The 21,583-nt window shown below is 43.6% G+C and overlaps 1 protein-coding gene across 1 annotated transcript in view; it reads right to left on the bottom strand.

Moving 5' to 3' along the window:
- The window catches only part of LOC121282090 (cyclin-dependent kinase 18-like), a 159,256-nt gene that overhangs the window by 59,390 nt on the left and 78,283 nt on the right, over window positions 1-21,583 (bottom strand). The window contains exons 9-14 of the mRNA XM_041195549.1: window positions 14,567-14,690; window positions 10,206-10,326; window positions 5,927-6,024; window positions 4,731-4,836; window positions 2,839-2,881; window positions 1,712-1,802 (exon numbers count right to left, since the gene is read on the bottom strand). Coding sequence (XP_041051483.1) covers window positions 1,712-1,802; window positions 2,839-2,881; window positions 4,731-4,836; window positions 5,927-6,024; window positions 10,206-10,326; window positions 14,567-14,690 — 583 coding nt within the window. The remainder of the gene's footprint in view (window positions 1-1,711; window positions 1,803-2,838; window positions 2,882-4,730; window positions 4,837-5,926; window positions 6,025-10,205; window positions 10,327-14,566; window positions 14,691-21,583) is intronic.

Raw genomic sequence — 21,583 nt, 5'->3', positions numbered from 1 at the left:
CCATACCCTTTGATCCCTTTCGCCCCAAGAGCAAATCTAACTCCTTCTTGAAAACATGCAATGTTTTGGCCTCAACTACTTTCTGTGGTAGCGAATTCCACAGGCTCACCACTCTCTGGGTGAAGAAATTTCTCCTCGTCTCAATCCTAAATGGTCTACCCCGTATTCTCAGACTGTGACCCCTGGTTCTGGACTCCTCCACCACTGGGAACATCCTTCCTGCATCTACCCTATCTAGTTCTGTTAGAATTTTATAGGTTTCTATGAAATCCCCCCCTCATTCTTCTGAACTCCTATGTTCCTAAAGTTAATAGATGCAAAAGGATGTCAGTTACCTTAGATTTATCTTCTGAGTTGAAAGGCTTTAAACTTTTGAAATCAATCAGTGGTCATTAGGAGATGCTCAGATGAGCCCCAGAAAAACATTTTTTAGCTACTACAGTCTGTGTTGGCAGATCGGAACCATTAGGGGATCTTGGGCAGGGAATTCTATTGCTCAAATGTCATTTTGTACCCATTCTCCACTGTAAAAGTACCTGAACATGGATGGAGGGCGCTCAGCCACTTTAGCTTGAAGAGAGAAAGAAAGACTTGTACTTATGTAACGATTTTCATCACCTCAGGACATCCGAAAACGCTTTACAGCCAATTCTGAAGTTTAATTGGAAGCCCATGGAATAAAAGGGACAGTGGGTGAGAGGTTGGCTGAGTGACAGGAAACGGGGTAGTGGTGAACGGTTGTTTTCGGACTAGAGGAAGGCATATATTGATGTTCCCTAGGGACCGGTAGTAGATTACTGCTTTTTTTTATATCTATTAATGAGCTAGACTTGGATGTACAGGGCACTTTCAAAATTTGCCTATGTGACAAAACTTGGAAGTATTGCAAACTGTAAGGAGGATAATGATGGACTTCAAGAGGACATAGACTGGATGTTGGAATGGGTGGACACAAAGCAGATTAAATTTAATGCAGAGAAGTTTGAAGTGATTCATGTTGGTAAGAAGAACGAAGAGAGACAATATAAAGCGTACGATTCTAAAAGGATTGCTGGAACAGAGGAACCTGGGGGTATTTATGCACAAATCGTTGAAGAAGATGGCAGGGCAGATCGAGAAAGTGGTTAATAAAGCATATGGCACCCTGGACATTATAAATAGAGGCACAGAGTACAAAAAAAGGAAGTTATGATGAACCTTTATAGAACACTTGTTCGGCCTCAACTGGAGTATTGTGCATAATTCTGGGCTCCACACTTTGAGAAAGATGTGAACGAATTAATGACCAGAAAATCCGATTTTAGTGATGTTGTTTGAGTGGAGAACTTTTTTGAGGATCTTTTGTGTTAACTTGAAATGGCAGACAGGGCCTCAGTTTAATGTCTCATCCAAAAGATGGCACCTCTGACAGCGCAGAAATCCTTAAATACTGCACTGCAAGCCTCAGCTGAGCTTTTATGCTCAAGTCACTTGAGTGGTGCTTGAGCTCACAGCCTTTTGCCTCAGAGGTATGAGAGTACTGTCCCTAGGTCACAGTTGATGGTTTTGTTTAAATACATCTTAGCGTTAGCCCTTGTGCTCAAGCAGGGTGGCATTTTCCAAGACCCCTCAGTGACAACAGCAGAGCCCTGAAAGCACTAGGTAGCTTAAAAGCAAAACATGAGGGCCTGGCACAGAGAGGGAAAGGATCCCACATTGAGAAGGAACTCACTGTCTGGTAGAAAGTGCACTCTTTCTCCTAGGTTCTTGAAATAAAGGTGCTGGAGAGCATCCTCGGCTGAAATCCTCTTCTTGGCCTCGTACTGACACAAGAGAAATCAATTGAAATGTCAGTCAGGTTCCACTAGCAAAGCCTGCGTTTTAACTTGCCACAACTTAAGTCAAAACAGGATAGTTCAAAAGGAAAACACAAGCCTTCAATTAAGTAAGCCTGTATCTAATAAGGCCTCAAACATAAACACACTACTAAAATGTTTTGACTTCCCTGCAGCCTTGCAAGAACTTGAGTCATGATCACCAGGAGCGGAAGCCTCAAAGTATAGCAGAATAATCCGATACTTTGCTGCACTTGCCAACAGTGCCAATAATGTGGTTCAGTGGCACAGCAGGAGGCCGCTTCTCTGCACACTTGGCATTTTCTAGCCATGATTTCTCACTGTTTCTTTCCTTGCTTCTGAATGTTGAAGCTCCAAAGGAGATTCGGCAATCCTTCAGGGCTTGTGGCTAACCTTGCCTTTCTCTGTGCAGCTCAGCTAAAGCCTTTAGACCTCAGTGTAAATGGGAAAGATGTTACTTGGAGAGGCGACAGAAACTGGGGTTGGTCTCCATTAAAGCCAACTACAAGATGCACTGCAGCAACACACCAAGGCTCTTTGACAGCACCTTCCAAATCTAAAACCTCTCCTGCCTAAAGAGGACAAGGGCAGCAGGCGCATGGGGAACACCACCACCTGCATGGGGAACTCCAAGCCACTCGCCATCCTGTCTTGGAAATACATCGCCGTTCCTTCACTGTCGCTGGGTCAAAATCCTGGAACTCCCTTCCTAACAGCACTGTGGGTGTTCCTATAACACACAGATTGCAGCAGTTCAAGAGGGTGGCTCACCACCTTCTCAAGGGGCAATTAGGGATGGGCAATAAATTCTGGCCTCCAGCAATGCTCACATCATGTTAATGACTAAAAATAACAATTATTGCTATGGTTAAAAATTGCATCATTACATTCTCCTCTATAGAGAGACATAGAAAATAAAGCAACTTATAAAACACATTGCCATGACAATTCATCCTTTAAAGAGGAATCCATTTGTAATTAATTCAATTATTTAGCTTCTTACCAATAAAAGGTTGGCAAAAAGATCTAGTCCTTCAGCATCCAGCCTAGAAACAAAACACAAAAATTAAAACATTTTCAGTAAGACGAGGAACTTGAATTCTTGCCATAGATAATTAGTTAACTAAACACAGTCTAGGAGTAAAAACAGAAAATTAGTTTTTCTAGCAATTTCTGTTTTTATTTCAGATTTCCAACATCCGCAATATTTTGCACAGGGCTGTTCTTTGCAGACAGAAAGAACACATACACACATTACGCCTGTTTCAGTGAAACAAAATAAGTGACAGCCATTCGCTGACTCATTCCTCAGGGCAATGCCTTGACCAATCAGAGTCAAGCTGCCTGGTTTAAATTTCAAACAATGCTTGGCAGTTAACTGTCAGTCACCATCACTAGTGCATTCTCCATGGCAACGCCTCTAACAATTAGAGTCCACTTGCCGATTAATCAGCATTCTCTTCACATACTTTTTAAATTGTTGTTTTCCCCTTATTCTTGCAAAGAGTCCTGATGAGTGCAAGATGAAAAGCTTTGACATCTCTCTTTTTTCAACAATGTTATCATAGTCTGGGAGTAATTACTGCCAATATTGGCAGATGGACACTTAGAATATGATCTGAAACCCCTTGGTCCAGGTTTTAGTGCCAGTGTCAACCCATCTAAAATAAATCTGCCATTGCTGCATTAAAATAGCTTAGAAACACAATCTAATTAATGAAGAACAGCACCCAGATGAGAAGCAAGTGAGGCATCAGTTTAATGTTTTGTTGAAAGTCAGCAATTCTGACAGGGCAGCACTTCCTCAGTTACTGCACCGGAGTGCCAGCTTAAACTTGTGTGCGCAAATCTCAGGAGTGGGACTTGAACCCATACCCTCCTGACTCAAACACTACTCACTGAGCCACAGCTACACCCCTACGGATATTGCAATACATTTAATACATGTTTCACTATCATGCACAGCTGCGTAAGCCAGATTCCACCTCCCCCTGCCCCCACCTCCCCCACTGCCAGTTCTAAACACAATACTACAGGTGTAATTATTTCTTTCTCTGGTATAAACAGTTTGAAGTTAATAAAGTCAGCAGCTGCACACAGCACAGCTCTCATCATGATCTGACCATTATGGCAGGTCTTGTGCAGTGTGGCCTTGCTACATTCAATACTTGCTGCAACTGGGTTCTTGCTCCTGAAGCCAGTGAAATAACGAGAGAATCCACAACTGTGAGACTTGGACTGGAGGGTCAGGGTTGGGACTAAGAATGATTCTGTCCATGGTTGAAGAGCCTACAGCCTAGGCTCGCATTGAAGGCCAATGCTGGTGAGTTACCAAAACTTAGTATGAGGCACAAGGGGAAATAGGACAGCACCAGTTACTGTGGGAGGTCACCAGTAAATGGAGCTGGGGGAGGACATGAATAAAGAGGGGGAATTGGGAGATGGCAACAGTAATTGGGGGTCTTTCCTCTACAAAAGTGGCAATTAAGGAGTGGTCTAATAGAGGTGTTGAAAATTATGAAGGGGTTCTGTTGGGTAGGCATAAAGAAAATACTTCCACATGTAGAAGCCATAAATGTAAGATAGTCACTAATAAATCTAATACAAAATTCTTCTTTACCCAGAGAGTGATGAGAATGTAGAATTTGCTATCACGTAGAGTGGGTGAGGCGAAAAGCATTTGAAGGGAAGCTAGATAAATAGATGAGGGAGAAAGGAATAGAAGGATGCATTGTTTGGTAGAAATGAAGTAAAGGGAGTGGGAAGATGCACTTGCAGAACAAACATAATAGTTTAGACCTATTGGGCAGAATGGCCCTTTGCTGTGCTTTAAGTAAGTATGTAATAGATGATTTACAATTAGGGGAAAATAAGAAGGATGGTTTACCAGAGTACCTGGGAACATGGTGTATCATTGGTTGGGGTCGGTAATAAGGGAAATTATAAGCTTTGAATTCTTCATTGGATGTTATTCCCGGCCATGTGTCTTCTGCTGGAGTACCTGAAACAACATTTGTAGGACTCATGTTTAAAATAAAGATAATTAACTGCACAACAAAGTATTTATTGAATGAGGTGCTGAGCTGTGTTATCCATTCCGTATTTATCAATGGAGACTGGATTTTAAGACAAGGTTGTTCCTAGCTATTGACTGCATCCCTCTCCCTGGCAAGTGTCTGCAATTAAAATAATCTATTCATTACCTTGGTGTCATATCTGACCCCAAGAGGAGCTTCCAAACACAATTCGTGCCATCAATAAGACCTACCTCCATCTTTCCACCTCTATAACATCACATGACTTTGCTCCTGTCTCAGTTAACCTGCTGTCGAAATCCCTCATTCATGCCTTCGTTACCTCTAGACTCGACTACTCCAATGCGTTCCTGGCTGGTCTTTCATATTCTACCCTCCAGAAATTTGAGGTCATCCAGAACTCAGCTGCCCATGTCTTAATTTGCAGCAAGCCCAGTTCCCCTATTAACCTTGTGCTCATTGACTTACATTGGCTCCCAATCTTGACTTTAAAATCCTCGTTTTCAAATCTCTTCATGGCCTTGTCTTCCCTAAACCTTGTAATCTTCTCTAGCCCACACCCCTCCGGGATATCTGCACTCCTCTAATTCTACCCTGTTGTGCATTCTCAATTATAATTGCTCCACTATTAGCGGCCATGCCTACAGCTGCTTAGGCCCAAAGCTTTGGCATTCCCTCCCTACACCTCTCCACCACTTTACTTCCATTTCTAAGATATTCCTTAAAACATAGATCTTTGGCTAAGCTTTTGGTCATCTGACCTAATATTTTCCTGTGTTGCTCAGTGTCATGCTTTGTTTTATAATATTCCTTTGAAGCGCCTTGGGATGTTTCATTACATTAAAGGCGCTATATAAATATAAGTTATTGTTGGTTATATTTTGTAATGACATTTACAGCTTAATTGTTTTCCTAATGATAGCCTTCAGCTTAACTAATCTCTTCATCATGAATGTGTTAACGCTGATTCCTAAACTAGGCGTGCTTATCGTGTCAGCATCAGGGGCTTGGTATATTCTTGGTGTCTGATTCACAGTATGTCAATACTCCACTCACCTAAAAGCCTGAAAATTAAGTGTAATTCTTCCTTCACTGTGGACCCAGGGAACAAAGGCCTTCCAGCAGCCATTTCATATAGAATACAACCAACTCCCCTGGAAATATTGAGCATAGAACAGGAGATTGAGATTATCGCATATACAATGGTCTTAAATCTAGAACAGAGCTATGCATTGTAACAGCGACAGTCCAGAGTAGGTTTACAACTCCATGACTGCCAGTCTACTTCAGAGCTACTCATTGGGACAGTCTCAGTTTAGAGCAGATCTACATACTTTAACAACTTCAGTCTAGGACAGAACTATTAACAATAACAGAATCAGCGCAGGTCCATTCATTGCTACAGGCTTAGATTACAGTAGGTTAATATTGACTATTGCTGGAAAAAGGGGTATTTTTTGCAGAAGCTTTTAGTCTTGCACTCATCAGGACAATTAGCAAGAAAATACCAATGTCAGGCAAAACAACATGTTTATACTATATAAGAAGAGTGTGCTGATTGGTTGGCAAGTGAACTCTGATTAGTAGAGGCGTTGCCATGGAGAATGTACCAGTTGATGGTGACTAACAATTAACTGCCAAGCATTGTTTGAAATTTAAACCAGGCAGCTTGACTCTGATTGGTCAAGTCATTGCCCTGGGGAATGAACCAGCAAATGGCTGTCACATATTTTGTTTAGCAGTAACAGACACAATGAGTGTACATGCTCTTTCTGTCTGCAAAGAACAGGGCCCTGTGTATTAACGTATGTAGCTTCCAGTACTCGCAAATGTGCCAAACTGCGAACCCAACTGCCAATCTTAAATTGGTTGTCAGCATAATTCTTAGCACACAGACGATTATTTAGCAAATGTTGTCCAATTGCGGAGTCACATCTAATGTTGGACACTGTGTTTTGAGTTTTGCAAGCACAGGCTGGTGGGTATGGTCCGTACTTTGCCCATTGCGAAAAGTGAAAGGGACATGCTGTTTGATATGGTTCGTCAGTCTTTGGGACGTACGGCCTACATATTGGTCATATGGTTCGTTCTCCAGGGCAATATCTTGACCAATCAGAGTCAAGCTGCCTGGTTTAAATTTCAAACAATGCTTGGCAGTTATCTGTCAGTCACAATCAGATGGTGCATTCTCCATGGCAATACCTCTATCAATCAGAGTCCACTTGCCAACCAATTTATAGTATAATGCATTGTTTCCCCTAACATTGGCATTTTCTTGCGACTCGTCCTGATGAGTGCATGGTGAAAAGCTTTGACAAAAAATGTCTCTTTTTTTCAGCAACACTCAAGCTTTGTACTACCAAAAGACTGTATAGGTTAATACTGCATGGATTTCAGGGATTTTTTTTTTAAAATTCATCCACTGGATGTGGGCTTCACTAGCTGGGCCAGCATTTATTGCCCATCCCTAGTTGCCCTTGAGAAGGTGGTGGTGAGCTGCCTTCTTGAACCACTGCAGTCCATGTGGTGTAGGTACACCCACAGTGCTGATTTACAACACACTAAGCAGTGCCATGCTGTTGATAATACCAAAAGCATTGTGCCCCCTCTGTCACTGTAACTGTGCAAAATAACTTAGAAATTAAAAAGATCAGGGCTGTAATATTGTGCCACGCTATGTGAAGTAAACATTCAAGTTGCTGTAAATTTCATGAAGACTAACAAGTGTGACAAACCTAACCTTTTGGAGAACAGCTATCTGTAAACAGGTGCTCAGTAACCCGGTCTCTGACATAAGAATTAAAAGCAGAAAATGCTGGAATTACTCAGCAGGTCAGGCAGCAGCTGTGGGGAGAAACAGAGTTTCAGGTCAATGACCTTTCATCAGAACTGAGGAGAGATAAGATGTAATAGGCTTTGAGCAGGTGAAAGAGGAAGAGGGGTGGACAAAAGGACAGGTCTGTGATAGGCTGGAGGGCAGGACAAATTAAATGACCAAAGGCTTCATGGTAAAAAAAAAGCCGAAGGGAGTGGTAACGGGGCAGATAAAGAAACAAAAGGTATGTCCAGATGAGGTATGAATGGCTGGATAGCAGCTGTCCGAACGCAAAGTGAAGGAATAAAGAAAGAAATGAGAAAGGAACGAACCAGCAAAAATAAAGAAGCATGAAACAAAAAGAAGGCAGAGGTTATGATTTGACTTTGTTGAACTCGACGTTGAGGCTGGAAGGCTGGAGAGTGTCGAGTTCCTCAGGGTTGTGTTCTGGCCCAACCATCTTTAGCTGCATCAGCATGACATTCCCTCCAACATAAGACCAGAAGTGGTGGAGTTTGCTGATGACTGCACAATGTTCATCACCGTTCGCAACTCCTCAAAGTTAAGCAGTCTATGCCCATATGTGGCAAGACCTGGACAACATTCAGGCTTAGACCAATAGTGGCAAGTAATATTAGTGCCACAATGTGCCAGGCAATGACCATCTCCAACAGGAAAGAATTCAGCTATCTCCCCTTGATGTTCAATGGCATTACCATCACTGAATTCCCACAATTAACATCCTAGGGGGTTATCATTGACTAGACGCTGAACTGGACCAGCCATATAATTATTGTGGCTACAAAAGCAGATCAGAGATTATGAATTCTGTGGTGAGTAACTCTTCTCCTCACTCCCCAAAGCCTCTCCACCATCTACAAGGCACAAGTCAGGACTTTGATCCAATACTCTCCAATTGCCTGGATGAGTACAGCCCCAACAACACTTAAGAAGCTCGACACCAGCCAGGACAAAGCAGCCCGCTTGAACGGCACCCCATCCACCAATTTAAACATTCACTTCCTCCACCGCCGGTGCACAGTGGCAGCAGTATCAGCCCAGCAACTCACCAATGCTCCTTCAACAGCACCTTCCAAGCCGACAACCTCTACCACCTAGAAGAGCAAGGGCAGCAGATAGATGAGAACACCACCACCTGCAAGTTCTCCTCCAGCTCACACACCATCCTGACTTGGAAATATATCGCCGTTCCTTCACAGAGGCTGGGTTAGGAACTCCCTTCCTAACAGCACTGTGGGTGTACCCACATCACGTAAACTGCAGAGATTCAAGAAGGTGGCTCATCGCTTTCTTCTCAAAGGCAATTAGGGATGGGCAATAAATGTTGGCATTGCCAGCGACATCCACATCCCGTGAACAAATGTAAAAAAAAAAAAATTGCCTATGGAGATGGTGAACTAGCTCCTCTGATTTGTCAGAGTGGATAGAGAGAAACTTTTTCCTCTGGTGGAAAGCCCAGAACAAGGAGGCATAAAGATTAAAAACAGGCCTTTGAGGGGATGATGTCAGGAGGCATTTCTTCACTCAAAGGGTAGTGTAAATCTGAAACTCTCTCCCCATCTCCCCACACCCCCCCACACAAAAACTAGCTGTTGAAGCTGGAGATCAGCTGAACTTTTCAAAATTCAGATTAATGTATTTATGTTAGGCAAGGGTATTAAGGGAACAAAAGTGTGTAGCTGGAGCTAAGATACAGTTCAACCAGGATCTAACTGAATAGCTGACCAACATGGTGGAGTGAATATCCTGTTCCTATGTCCCTATGTACCCTAACAAAAAGGGCAATTTATTCCAAGCTAACATCATCTGGTCAGTTGTGTTAGTACAATCCAGCCACGTCTTTCACTGTGTCTCATATACAAAATACAGTGCAGTGAATTGGGGGAGGGGGGAACGGGTCCTGTGTTTAGGTCTTGAGACACCAACACAGTTAAGTGTCGTTAACTAGCTCATGGGTATCTGAGTCAGCAGATTGTGGGTTCAAGTCTTACTCTGGAGGGGCTTGAACATACAAATGTAGGCTGACACTCCCAGTGTAGTATTGAGGAATGCTGCACTGTTGGAAATGCTGTCTTTCAGATGAGACATTCTATCTCTGAGGTAGATGTGAAAGATCGCATGGCACTATTTTGCAGAAGAGTAGAGTTATCCCGAGGATCCAGGCCATTAATTATCCATCTATCAACATCACTCAAAGCAATTTATCTGGTGACTATCTCATTGCAGTTTGTGGGAGTTTGCTGTGTGCAAATAGGCTGTCATATTTCCTACATTACAACACGAACTCTACTTTCAAAAACATACTTTGGCTGTAAAACACTTTGGGATGTGGTGAAAGGTGCTATATAAATGTGAGTCTTTGATAGAAAGGAATTGAATTAATGTCTGTTATCTGCACAGGTATTGATCTTATCCCATTGATTACTGAAAATGCCTTGTCAGTAAAATCTGGTGGTTTGGAAGAGATGTAAGTATTTTTATTTTCTGCTAATCACTCACCACATGTCGATTTGTGTCGAGTATTCCGTGGATCCCATGAGGACATCTGGGGGTCGGTACCATAAGGTTACTACCTCGTTTGAATAGGTTTTTGTGGGAACAGATTTTGCTCTAGCCAGACCTGAAAGGGAAACAGTTAATTCTGTTTGAATGTGGTAATTGTACTTGTTACTGAATCTCACAGTCCATCCACCATATACAGTTTCTTTTTCTTGATTAAATCTTGATAAGGTTATAAATATTATGGGATAAGGAGGTTAACCTGCCAGTGTCCATTAATTCCGCTCCATATTAACCACCAGAAGGATTCACCAGGGATGGTTCTCCTTCCTGCTTAACCCCTGCCCCCCCAACCCCACCCCCCCTCTTCCCCCATAGGATAAGGTTTAGCTTTATTTGGGTATTTATTCCCACAGCAGAGTATTTGGGGAAGCAATGGCGTAGTGGTATTGTCACTGGTGATTCAGAGACCCAGGGTAATGCTCTGAGGACTGGGGTTTGAATCCCACCATGGCAGATAGTGGAATTTGAGTTCAATAAAAACCTGGGATTAGAAGCCTAATGCTGACCAGGAAACCATTGTTGACTGTCATAAAAACCCATCTGGCTCACTAATGTCCTTGAGAGAAGGAAATCTGCCATCTTCACCTGGTCTGGCCTACATGTGACTCTAGACCCACAGCAATGTGGTTGACTCTGAAATTTCCTGAACCTACACCACATGGACTGCGATGGTTCAAGAACTCAGCAATAAATGTTGGCCTAACCAGCAATTCTCACCCCCATGCGTGAATAAAAAACAATGGGGGAATTAAGCTAATTCATCCTTGGGATGTGGGTGTTGCCGGCAAGCCCAGCATTTACTGTCCATCCCTAATTGCCCCTTAAGAAGGTGGTACTGAGCTGCTACCTTCTTGAACCACTGCAGTCCATGTGGTGAAGGTTCTCCCAGAGTACTGTTAGGTAGGGAGCGCTAAGGATTTGACCCAGGAAAGGCAATTTTTTTCCAAATGAACTTGGAGGTGGTGATGTTCCCATGTGCTTGCTTCCTTACCCTTCTAGGTGGTGGAGGTTGTAGATTTGGAAGGTACCATCGACTACAGTTTGTCTTAGCTTCTTGGTTATCAATCTACTGGTATTGTACTCAATAGCCAATCCTCTAACTTCTTTGCACACACTGTGGTACTGGTTTGCATTACAACCCAAATTACTTTCTCCACAGTAACCATCTATACAGATTACAAGCTGACATTCAAACATATTGCTTGTTTACAATTTACATCAACAACAGTGGCCATCTCCAGTCGCTAACTATTGGCGCATTCTACAATGACCTATATTGGCACAGGTGAGAAATGTTGGCATGTGATAGGTGACCTTTCACTCAAGTCTAGTCCTCAACTCTTTGTTCCTATTTTACTAACACTATCCTGGTCAGTGGGGGCCGATTAGCTCAGTTGGCTAGATGGTTAGCATGTGGATTAACGCTAACAGCACAGGATTCAATCCCCATGTAACCAGTTCTTCAGCAAGAAGGCATTCAACTAAAAGGGAACCAAAATTTAAAGCTCAAGCGATGGTACTGAAAATAAAGGTTGTTTGCAATGGACAGTTGTCAGAAATTGGCCAAGTTTTACATCCCAGGATTCCACAAGGCTTTGGGACTGGAATTTAAAAAAATCTTTGAAATGAAACAGAGGCAAAATGAAGTGGCTTCATGAACACACTAGTCAAGAGATGGCAGGTGCAATCAGACCACACACTGGGCTGCGTTTATCCAGAATTAAGTGACTTATCTCGACCATTGAACTCCTGTGGCCAAATGTAGAGCCACAAATATCGCTTACAAGCTAATGAGCTGTGAGTTCCAGTATGTCTGAGTGGACATTCAAATCTCTTGGAAATGCTGATCCCAAAAACTGTTTCATTAGGGCTAAACCTCTTCATCAACTTGGTGATGCTGATAAGCCAGAGTCTTCCCCATCAAAGCACCTCATACGTTGATAAACTATTCACGAACCCAGGATGTGGGGTTGTTGCAAGATTTAAGGTGGTACAACCAAAAGAGGGTTTTGTGTCAAGCTTTGTCACAGGTGTGATTTTTGCACTTTGAGAAATGCGTGTTTAGAGACAGAGGCGGCGACTTGCAGAGTTAACTGCAGGTGGGATTGATCAACCACATACATGGAAACATGCTCCTCTGAGTAATCAGCAGGATGGGTGCTATTCAGAAGCTCCAGAAACAGGGTTTGTAAGTATTAATTTATCTTGAAGGGAGCAGGTTATGAATGTTTGTAAGTTATTGGTGGTACACTAAACTGTTAAAAAGATACCAAGACATACTGAGTTATGATCCTTGACCATTTTCTCCACCCAGACAGATTCAGGTTGGATTTTAAAGATAAGAGTATAAGAGGGGAAGTGCATGTTCATCCGTCTACATCCATCATATACAAAATACAAATTAGGAGCAGGAGTAGGCCATTCAGCCCCTCGAGCCTGCTCCGCCATCATGGCTGATCTGATTGCGGCCTCAATTCCACATTCCACCTACCCCCAATAACCTTTGACTCCCTTGTTAGTTAATTGTTCCGGTTGGGTCAGCCTCCTCACCTACCCATAGTTAAAAATCATTGCACTTTGGCGCTGATTGGTGGTTTGGTGAATAATCACTAAGGAGCTGTCTTCATGCAGGGAACTCAAGAAAAAGAAGAAATCCTGGTCAGTCTAATCCTCTGAAGTTTTATCTCTTTTTCTTCACAGGTTTCAGATATGTCATCCTAAATACCCTTCCTGTTTGAAATGAAAGCTCATCACACTCTTCTTTCTGTTCGAATTCTTCCCCGAGAAGACTAACAATAGTTACCAAGAAGACATAACAATATGAGAAAGGACAGTCAACCTCTCAAGCCTATTCCATATTCAGTTAGGTCATGGTTGATCTGGATCTTAACTCCAACTACCTGCTGTAGTTCTCTATTCCTTTAATGCTCTTACATAACAAAGACATAATAATTTCAGTTTTGAATTTTTCAATTGACCCTCAGCATCAACAGCTTTCAGGACAGAGACTTCCAGATTTCCATTACGCTATGTGTGAGGAAGTGCTTTCTGACACCACACCTGAACTGCCTGTCTCTAATTTTAAGGTTATTTTCCCCCTTGTTCTGGACTCTCCCATCAAAGTTTCTTCCTTTCTAGCCTATCAACTCCTTTCGTCATCTTATACTTCAATCAAATCACCCTTTAATCTTCTATAGATGAGAGAATATAAGCCAAACTCTTGGGACGATGTTCCCATTATTTAACATTTTTAGTTCCAGTATCAGCCTTGTAAATCTGTGCTGCAGCCCCTCTGAGGTCAATGTTTCCTTGCTGAAGTGAATTGCCAGGATCTGAACACAGCTAATCTATGGACATTTCCTGAACATCCTTCAGTTTTCCTTTCCTTCTTCCACCTACAAGCATATAAGACCCAAATTTAGTCTCATCTAGTCTCTCTGTCCTGAGCTGACCCAACGTCTCCAAGAGGAACTCAATAATAAGGCCCAATTTCAACTTTGTGGAAGTGGGCGATGTGTGAATGAATTAAAATTTCACCTATCGGAACAGAGTAAGGCTATTTAACCCGACAGCCACTACCACCAGCCAATGAGACCATGGCTGATCTGTGACTTAACTCCATATACTTTGTCTTTGCCCCATATCTCCTAATACCTTTTGTTAACAAATATCTATCAATCTCAGATTAAAAATTGATAATTTACCCAGCATAGCTAAGAGAGCTCCAAATGTCTGCCATCCTTTCCTCGTAGAAGTGTTTTCTAAGTTCACTCCTGTAAAGGTCTGGCTGCAATTTTTAGGCTATGCCCTCTTAGTCTTAGACTCCCCAAGCAGCAGAAATAGTTTTTCTTCATCTATCCTATCATCTCTCATCATAATTTAACCTTTGGATTCCAGCTATCGTTCTTTACAAACTTAGTGATGCCCTGCTCTATGGACCTTCACTTAGCTTTTCCCATAAAGCGTCTCGCCTTGGCAATCTCTACAATACTAACCTGTGCACACAGGCCGGGGGCACTCTCTGGGACACTCCCATGCAGTGGGTAAGGCTTTCCACCCATTGATAACCAATACACTGCAAGCCTAGCCTTTGATTCCATCTCCTTAGCCAGATACAGTCACTACCAGCTACACCCTGAGTGAATATCCTGCTTTCAAGTGTAGCTGCCACAGGAAAGATAGGGAATTTCCCAACTCTGCATTCGCCCACTCTTGGTCTTAATCTCTTGGTTTAATGATATGGACAAAACATAAAAAAGAGAATACTATCTTGAAAGAAGATGGAAAAAAAGACTCACCGAAATCAGCTAATTTTAATTCTCCTCGTTCGTTGATGAGCAGGTTCTGTGGCTTCAGGTCTCGATGTAGAACTTTCCTCTTGTGGCAATAGGCCAATCCTCTCAATAGTTGGAACATGAATATCTATATCAAAAGAAGCATCATTTCACAATCACACTGCTTTCTTTCATTTTGTTTCTGCGCTAAAATTATAATAAACATATTATCCTACCACCCCTTCTTAAAATCTCTATGGGGTCAATTTTGACTTTTGGCCAGTGGGACCAGGCAGGGGAGATGGTGGGGGAGGGTGATGATTAATCCCCACATTCCATGTGGGAAGGAACATCGATATATTGCCAAGTGAGAATGGTGAGTTACTTGGAGGGGAACATCCAGATGGTGGTGTTCCCAACTATCTGCTGCCCTTGTCCTTCCAGCTGGTAGTGGTCTTGGGTTTGGAAGGTGCTGACGAAGGAGCCTTGGTGAATTAGACAATGTAGGTGATCCTGGTTTATCTCACCTGCACTGAAGCCTCTGAGGCATGATCGAGTGGTGCACCAAAATAAATTGCAGAAGTTGGGCAGGAGATTACATGATCTGGGGGACAGAATTGCATCTGTTATGCCAACAGATTATTTTCGGCACCAGGGCTTCTCTGAGGTCCCAATTATAATTATATCATTTAAACTAAAATAAATTAAATTAAAATTATATTTGGTCTTCAAAGTCTCTCCAAGTTTCATGGCATTGTGGAATTGTTCAGGGTGCATAAGGTGCAGGTTCCAAACTAGTTCCAACCTAAAATGGCAGTCAGAATCCTATTTACAACAAAGGACCACAATTTCAGTGTCATTTAAAAGGGGCCAGTCACCTCAAACAGGTGCTTTGAACACTCTTTGAACAGCAGCTGCATCGTATGAATATTAAACTGGATTTAAGTTTCCCTTGATTCTTCCATAGAAGAATTGGGTCACAGATTACAGCACAGAATCGGACCATTCGGCCCATCTGGTCAATACTGATGTTTATGCTCCACATAAGTCTCCTCCCACCAGACTCATCTCACCCCATCAGCATATCCTCCCATTGCTTTCTCCCTCATGTGATTATCTAGCTTCCCTTTGAATGTATCCATGCTATTCGCCTCAACTACTCTACATGGTGGCGAGTTCCACATTCTCACCACTCTCCAGGCAAAGAAGTTTTTTTTTCCCTGAATTCCTTCTTGGATTTAATTTAGGTTTACGGCCCCTAGTTTTGGACTCCCTCCTCCCCCCCACCCCCACCCCGCAACCCAGTTTCATTATGTCACAAAGCAAGATGTGGCTACAACCCCTCTGTGTCACTCTACAGCAGAATTCCACTGTCATGTCCTTGTCTTCCCTCCATACACATTTTCTTTCAAAATGTCCAGTCCTTTCTAATAATCAAATCCTTTTTAAAATCACAAGGGGAGAGAAAGAACGAGATGTTTTCAACATGAAAATCTCAGATGGGGTTAGAGGTAGAGCTGCTTATTTTTTATTCATTCGTGGGATGAGGACTTCACTGGCTGAGCCAGCATTTATTGCCCATAACTAATTGCCCTTGAGAAGGTGGGTGGCGAGCTGCCTTCTTGAACCACTGCAGTCCCTGTGGTGTAGGTACACCCACAGTGCTGTTAGGGAGGGAGTTCCAGGATTTTGACCCAGTGACAGTGAGGGAACGGCGATATATTTCCATGTAAGGATGGCGAGGGACTTGGAGGGGGACCTCCAGGTGGTGGTGTTCCCATGTGTCTGCTGCCCTAGTCCTTCTAGATGGTCGTGGTCAAGGGTTTGGAAGGTGCTGCCTAAGGAGCCTTGGTGAATTCCTGCAGTGCATCTTGTAGATGGTAGACACTGCTGCCATAGTTCCTCGGTGGTGGAGGGAGTGAATGTTTGTGGATGTGGTGCTAATCAAGCAGGCTGCTTTGTCCAGGATGGTGTTGAGCTCCTTGAGTGTTGTGGGAGCTGCACTCATCCAGGCAAGTGGAGAGTATTCCTTCACATTCCTGACTTGTGCATTGTAGATGGTGGACAAGCTTTAGGGAGTCAAGGGATGCAGGACTCTTAACCTCTGACCTGCTCTTATAGCCACAGTATTTATGTGGTTAGTGCAGTTCAGCTTCTGGTCAATGGTAACCCCGAGAATGTTGATAGTGGGGGATTCATTGATGGTAATGCTAAAAAATGTCAAGGGGCCATGGTTAGATTCTCTCTTGTTGGAGATGGACATTGCCTGGCATTTGCCAGTTACTTGCCACTTGTCAGCCCAAGCGAACAACCCCACTTCTGACCTTATGATGGAAGGAAGGTCATTGATGAAGCAGCTGAAGGTGGTTGGGCCGAGGACACTACCCTGAGGAACTCCTGCAGTGATGTCCTGGAGCTGAGATGACTGACCTCCAACAACCACAACCATCTTCCTTTGTACTAGGTATGACTCCAACCAGTGGAGAGTTTTCCCCTGATTCACATTGACTCCAGTTTCGCTAGGGCTCCTTGATGCCGCACTCGGTCAAATGCTGCCCTGATGTCAAGGGCAGTCACTCTCACCTTACCACCAGAGTTCTGCTCTTTTGTCCATGTTTGAACTAAGGCTGCAATGAGGCAGAAGCTGAGAGGGCTTAGTGGAACACTAACTGAGCATCAGTAAGCAGGTTATTGCTAAGCAAGTGCTGCTTGATAGCACTGTTGATGACCCCTTCCATTACTTCACTGATGATCGAGAGTAAACCGATGGGGCAGTAATTGGCCAGGTTGGATTTGTCCTGCTTTTTGTGTACAGGACATTTCCACATGGCCGGGTAGATGCCAGTGTTGTAGCTGTACTGGAACAGCTTGACTAGAGGAGCAGCAAGTTCTGGAGCACAAGTCTTCAGTACAATTGCCAGAATATTGTCAGGGCCCATTGTCTTTGCAGTATCCAGTGCCTTCAGCCATTTCTTGATATCACGTGGAGTGAATTGAATTGGCTGGGGACTAGCATCTGTGATGCTGGGGGCCTCCAGTAGAGTCTGGGACGGATCATCCACTCGATACTTCTGGCTGAAGATTGTAGCAATTGCTTCAGCCTTATCATTTGCACTGATGTGCTGGGCATCTCCATCATTGAGGGTGGGGATATTTGTGGAGCCTCCTCCTCCAGTGAGTTATTTAATTGTCCACCACATTCGTGACTGGATGTGGCAGGACTGCAGAGCTTAGGTCTGATCTGTTGATTGTGGGATTGCTTAGCTCTGTTTATCACTTGCTGCTTAAGTTGTTTGGCATGCAAGTAGTCCTGTGTTGTAGCTTCATCAGGTTGACACCTCATTTTTAGGCATGCCTGGTGCTGTTCCTGGCATGCCCTCCTGCACTTTTCATTGAACCAGGGTTGATCCCCTGGCTTGATGATAATGGTGGAGTGGGGGATATGCCGGGCCATGAGGTCACAGGTTGTGGTTGAGTATAATTCTACTGCTGCCATTGGCCCACAGCGCCTCATGATTGCCCAGTCTTGAGTTGCTAGATCTGTTTGAAATCTATCCTACTTAACACAGTGATAGTGCCACAAAACACGATGGAGAGTATCCTCAATATGAAAGAGGGACTTTGTCTCCACAACGACTTTGTGTGGTGGTCACTCTTCCTGATACTGTCATGGACAGGTGTATCTGCGGCAGGCAGGTTGGTGAGGATGAGGTCAAGTACATTTTTCCCTCTTGTTGGTTCCCTCACCACCTGCCACAGACCCAGTCTAGCAGCGATGTCATTTAGGACCAGCTAGCTGTAGTGGTGCTACCGAGCCACTCTTGGTGATGGACATTGAATTCCCCCACCCAGAGTACAATCTGCACCTTTGCCACCTTCAATGCTTCTTCCAAGTGGTGTTCAACATGGAGGAGCACTGATTGATCAGCTGAGGGAGGGTAGTACGTGGTAATCAGCAGGAGATTTCGTTGCCCATGTTTGACCTGATGCCATGAGACTTCATGTCTCCGGCTTCGATGTTGAGGTCTCTCAGGGCAACTCCCTCCCGACTGTATATCACTGTGCCGATGGGACAGGACATACCCAGGGATGGTGATGGTTATGAGTGGGACATTATCTATAAGGTATGATTCTGTGAGGAAGGCTATGTCAGGCTGCTGCTTGACTAGTCTGTGAGACAGCTCTCCCAACTTTGGCACAAGCCCCCAGGTGTTAAGGAGGACGTTGCAGGGTCAACAGGGGTGAGTTTGCGATTATTGTTTCTGGGGCCTGGGTTGGTGCCGGGTGGTCTGTCCGGTTTCATTCCTTTTTATTGACTTTGTGGTGACTTTGATACAACTGAGTGGGTCAGAGGGAGCTTCTAAAAGAGACATTTAGAACAATGAGGCCAGAGGTTAGATTCCTTCTGCTGATCTCATCCAAGCAATACTACAGTTGATTACATCGTTCCTTGGTTAGGGAGACAGTGGGGAAAGCTGTCCTTACAGTTTCCTCTCAGTGGTTGCACAGGATCACGATGTCTCCTGAGGTCCAACAAACAGTTTGCCAGCACATGGGGTGACCTGGGAGCAATGGCCTCCTCCATAAAGTAGCAAAGGTCAGCTTTAGCCTGTGAGATCCTGGCTCGGATTTTCCAACAGCTCTTGCGAGTGAGAACAGGAGCAGGCTTGCTTTGAAGATAGCGCTCCCAGATGGTGTGTCAGTGTCCCAACACCTCTGCGATGCACTGAAATTTTCAAAGTGAGGGCGGGAAGGTGGTTGGAGTAGGTAACTCGTTCACCTATAATTAACAGCCTGTTGAGCTCCTTGAGGAGCTCGTTAACTGGAAAGGGGGGGGGGAGCCAAAAGTCAATTTCCAATTCGTAAATTGCTGAGTCAGAACAGTCTGATGCATACTAATGCACAACTGTCGATGCAATGCTGGGAAGAATAAAGTGATTTTTTTTTTAATAAGAGAAATTTTGGCACTTGAGGGTTTTCTACCCGATTGGGCACCATACTTCTCATTTATGCCATTTGGCTACTTTTGTGCTGGGCGAGGCTGCTGGCCCTCCAAGGTGCTGGTTGCTTTCTGCTGCAATCAAGTGGCAGGCTCCATCATGGCTGCTGTCTGCCTTTGATGCCCGTGTTCTGCAGGCAGCTCCCGCCACCCACACCACCCCCCCCCCCACCCGGTAACACTCGGTGCTACTCATTGTGTGCTGAGCTCACATTTGAAGATTGTGACTCGTGAATAATTCAGATGCTGTGCAGGATGAGGCCCAGGAAATAGTTCAGACATCGGGTTCCTGATCGCAGATTGAAAATCAAGCCCCGTCTCTCATATGGGAGGAATGAGGGCAAAATACTGAAAATAAATTTTAAAATAATGCAGGAAAGGGAAAATTAATGTCGTAAAAATCTTAGCAAAACCATTTGTAGATTCATCTTCCACAACAAGAAGCCTCTTGTAGCATCTTCTCACCCATGGTAATGTGTTTGTGTATCTATTACAATAATTTGACTTTGTACAGCCCTCTTAACATAGTAAAATGTCCCAAGGCACTTCACGGGAACATAACCAAACAAAATTTGTCACTAAGTACAGAAGGAGATATTAGGACAGGTTATCGAAAGCCTGGTCAAAGAGGTGGGTTTTAAGGAGTATCTTAAAGGATGAGAAAGAGGTAGCAAAGTGGAGAGGTTTAGGGGTGAAACTCCAGGGGTCAGTGCCCAGGCAGCTGAAGGTAGAGCCGCCAATATTGGAGCAATGGAAAACAGGACCAAAATTCAGTGAAGCTTGGTAGGTTATGCTGCTGGTAGAGATTACAGAGCTAGGGAGGGGTGAGACGAATGAGGGGGGGGATTTGAAAACAAGGGTGGGAATTTTAAAATCGACAACTCCAACCATGTACCCAGCATCTACCATTTGGAAAGAACAAAGGTAAACTCCTGCGGGTGCTGGAAATTTGAAATAACACCAGAGAATGCCAGAAAAACTCAGCAGGCCAGACAGCTTCTGTGGAGAGAGAAACAGAGTTAACAGCTCAGGTCGATGACCTTTCATCAGAAAATGTATTTCCAGCATTTTCTGTTTTTATGCCATTTAGGAAGTGTTGTGATCTGGTCCATTCCAATCTTTTGTAGAGATTTGAAAGCAGATGAAAATTTTAAAATCTGGACAACGTTGGACCCAGGTCAGTGTTGGTCAGCAAGGGCAGAAGTGAGAAATGAACAGGATTTGGCCCAGGCTAATCTACAGAAACATAATAATATCATAGAAAAGCTGCAAGTTACGGAAGATCGTTTCCTTATTTCTTTCCTTCAAAAACTGTACAATTGTTCGCTCCAATTAATTATTTAAGCAAACGCATGTCGATTTGTCATGTATTAGCTCAACAGGATTAGCTAACAATCCTGGAATATTTTAGAGCAACATTTGCAGCACAAAGGGCATCACATTATTGCATTACTGAGACCTGGATAAAGACACAACTCGGGGGTGGGACTGAGTGAGGCTTTGAGTTTTGAAAATCTGCTTTACTGAAGATGAAATTTCATTAAACATTAATTCCAATTATCGCTGCCAGATCACGAGGCTCAGCCTGAGTGGGGAGAAAATAGAAATCTACTTCAAAGCAAATGGACTTTTGGTGCCTTGTCAACATTTTGGAAATTTCCAAGCCAGGTTGCTCAGTAACTCAGCTGCTTCATAAAAAAGAACAAACGTTTGGGTTCAACTAGAATGTTCCCAGGTTCTCCATGAATTGACAGTCAATTTCCAGGACTTTGCTGCAAGCATAGGGGGCATTATAAAAATTTTTATTCATTTAATTTCCTTCAAACACTCTCATTGGTTCTGGGGTGGGGGGAATGGTGGCATCATAGTGGTAAAGTCACTGGGCTAGTAATCCAGAGGCCCAGGCTAATGTTCTGAGGACATGGCTTCATGGCAGCTGGTGGAATTTAAATTCACTTGACTAATAATTATGGAATTGAAAACTAGTTTCAGTCATGGTGACCATGAAACTATCACCGATTGTCATAAAAACCCTTCTGGTT

Source organism: Carcharodon carcharias, chromosome 9 (assembly GCF_017639515.1).
Source record: "Carcharodon carcharias isolate sCarCar2 chromosome 9, sCarCar2.pri, whole genome shotgun sequence".
Taxonomy (NCBI): domain Eukaryota; kingdom Metazoa; phylum Chordata; class Chondrichthyes; order Lamniformes; family Lamnidae; genus Carcharodon; species Carcharodon carcharias.
This window is presented reverse-complemented; position numbering and strand designations above follow the sequence as displayed.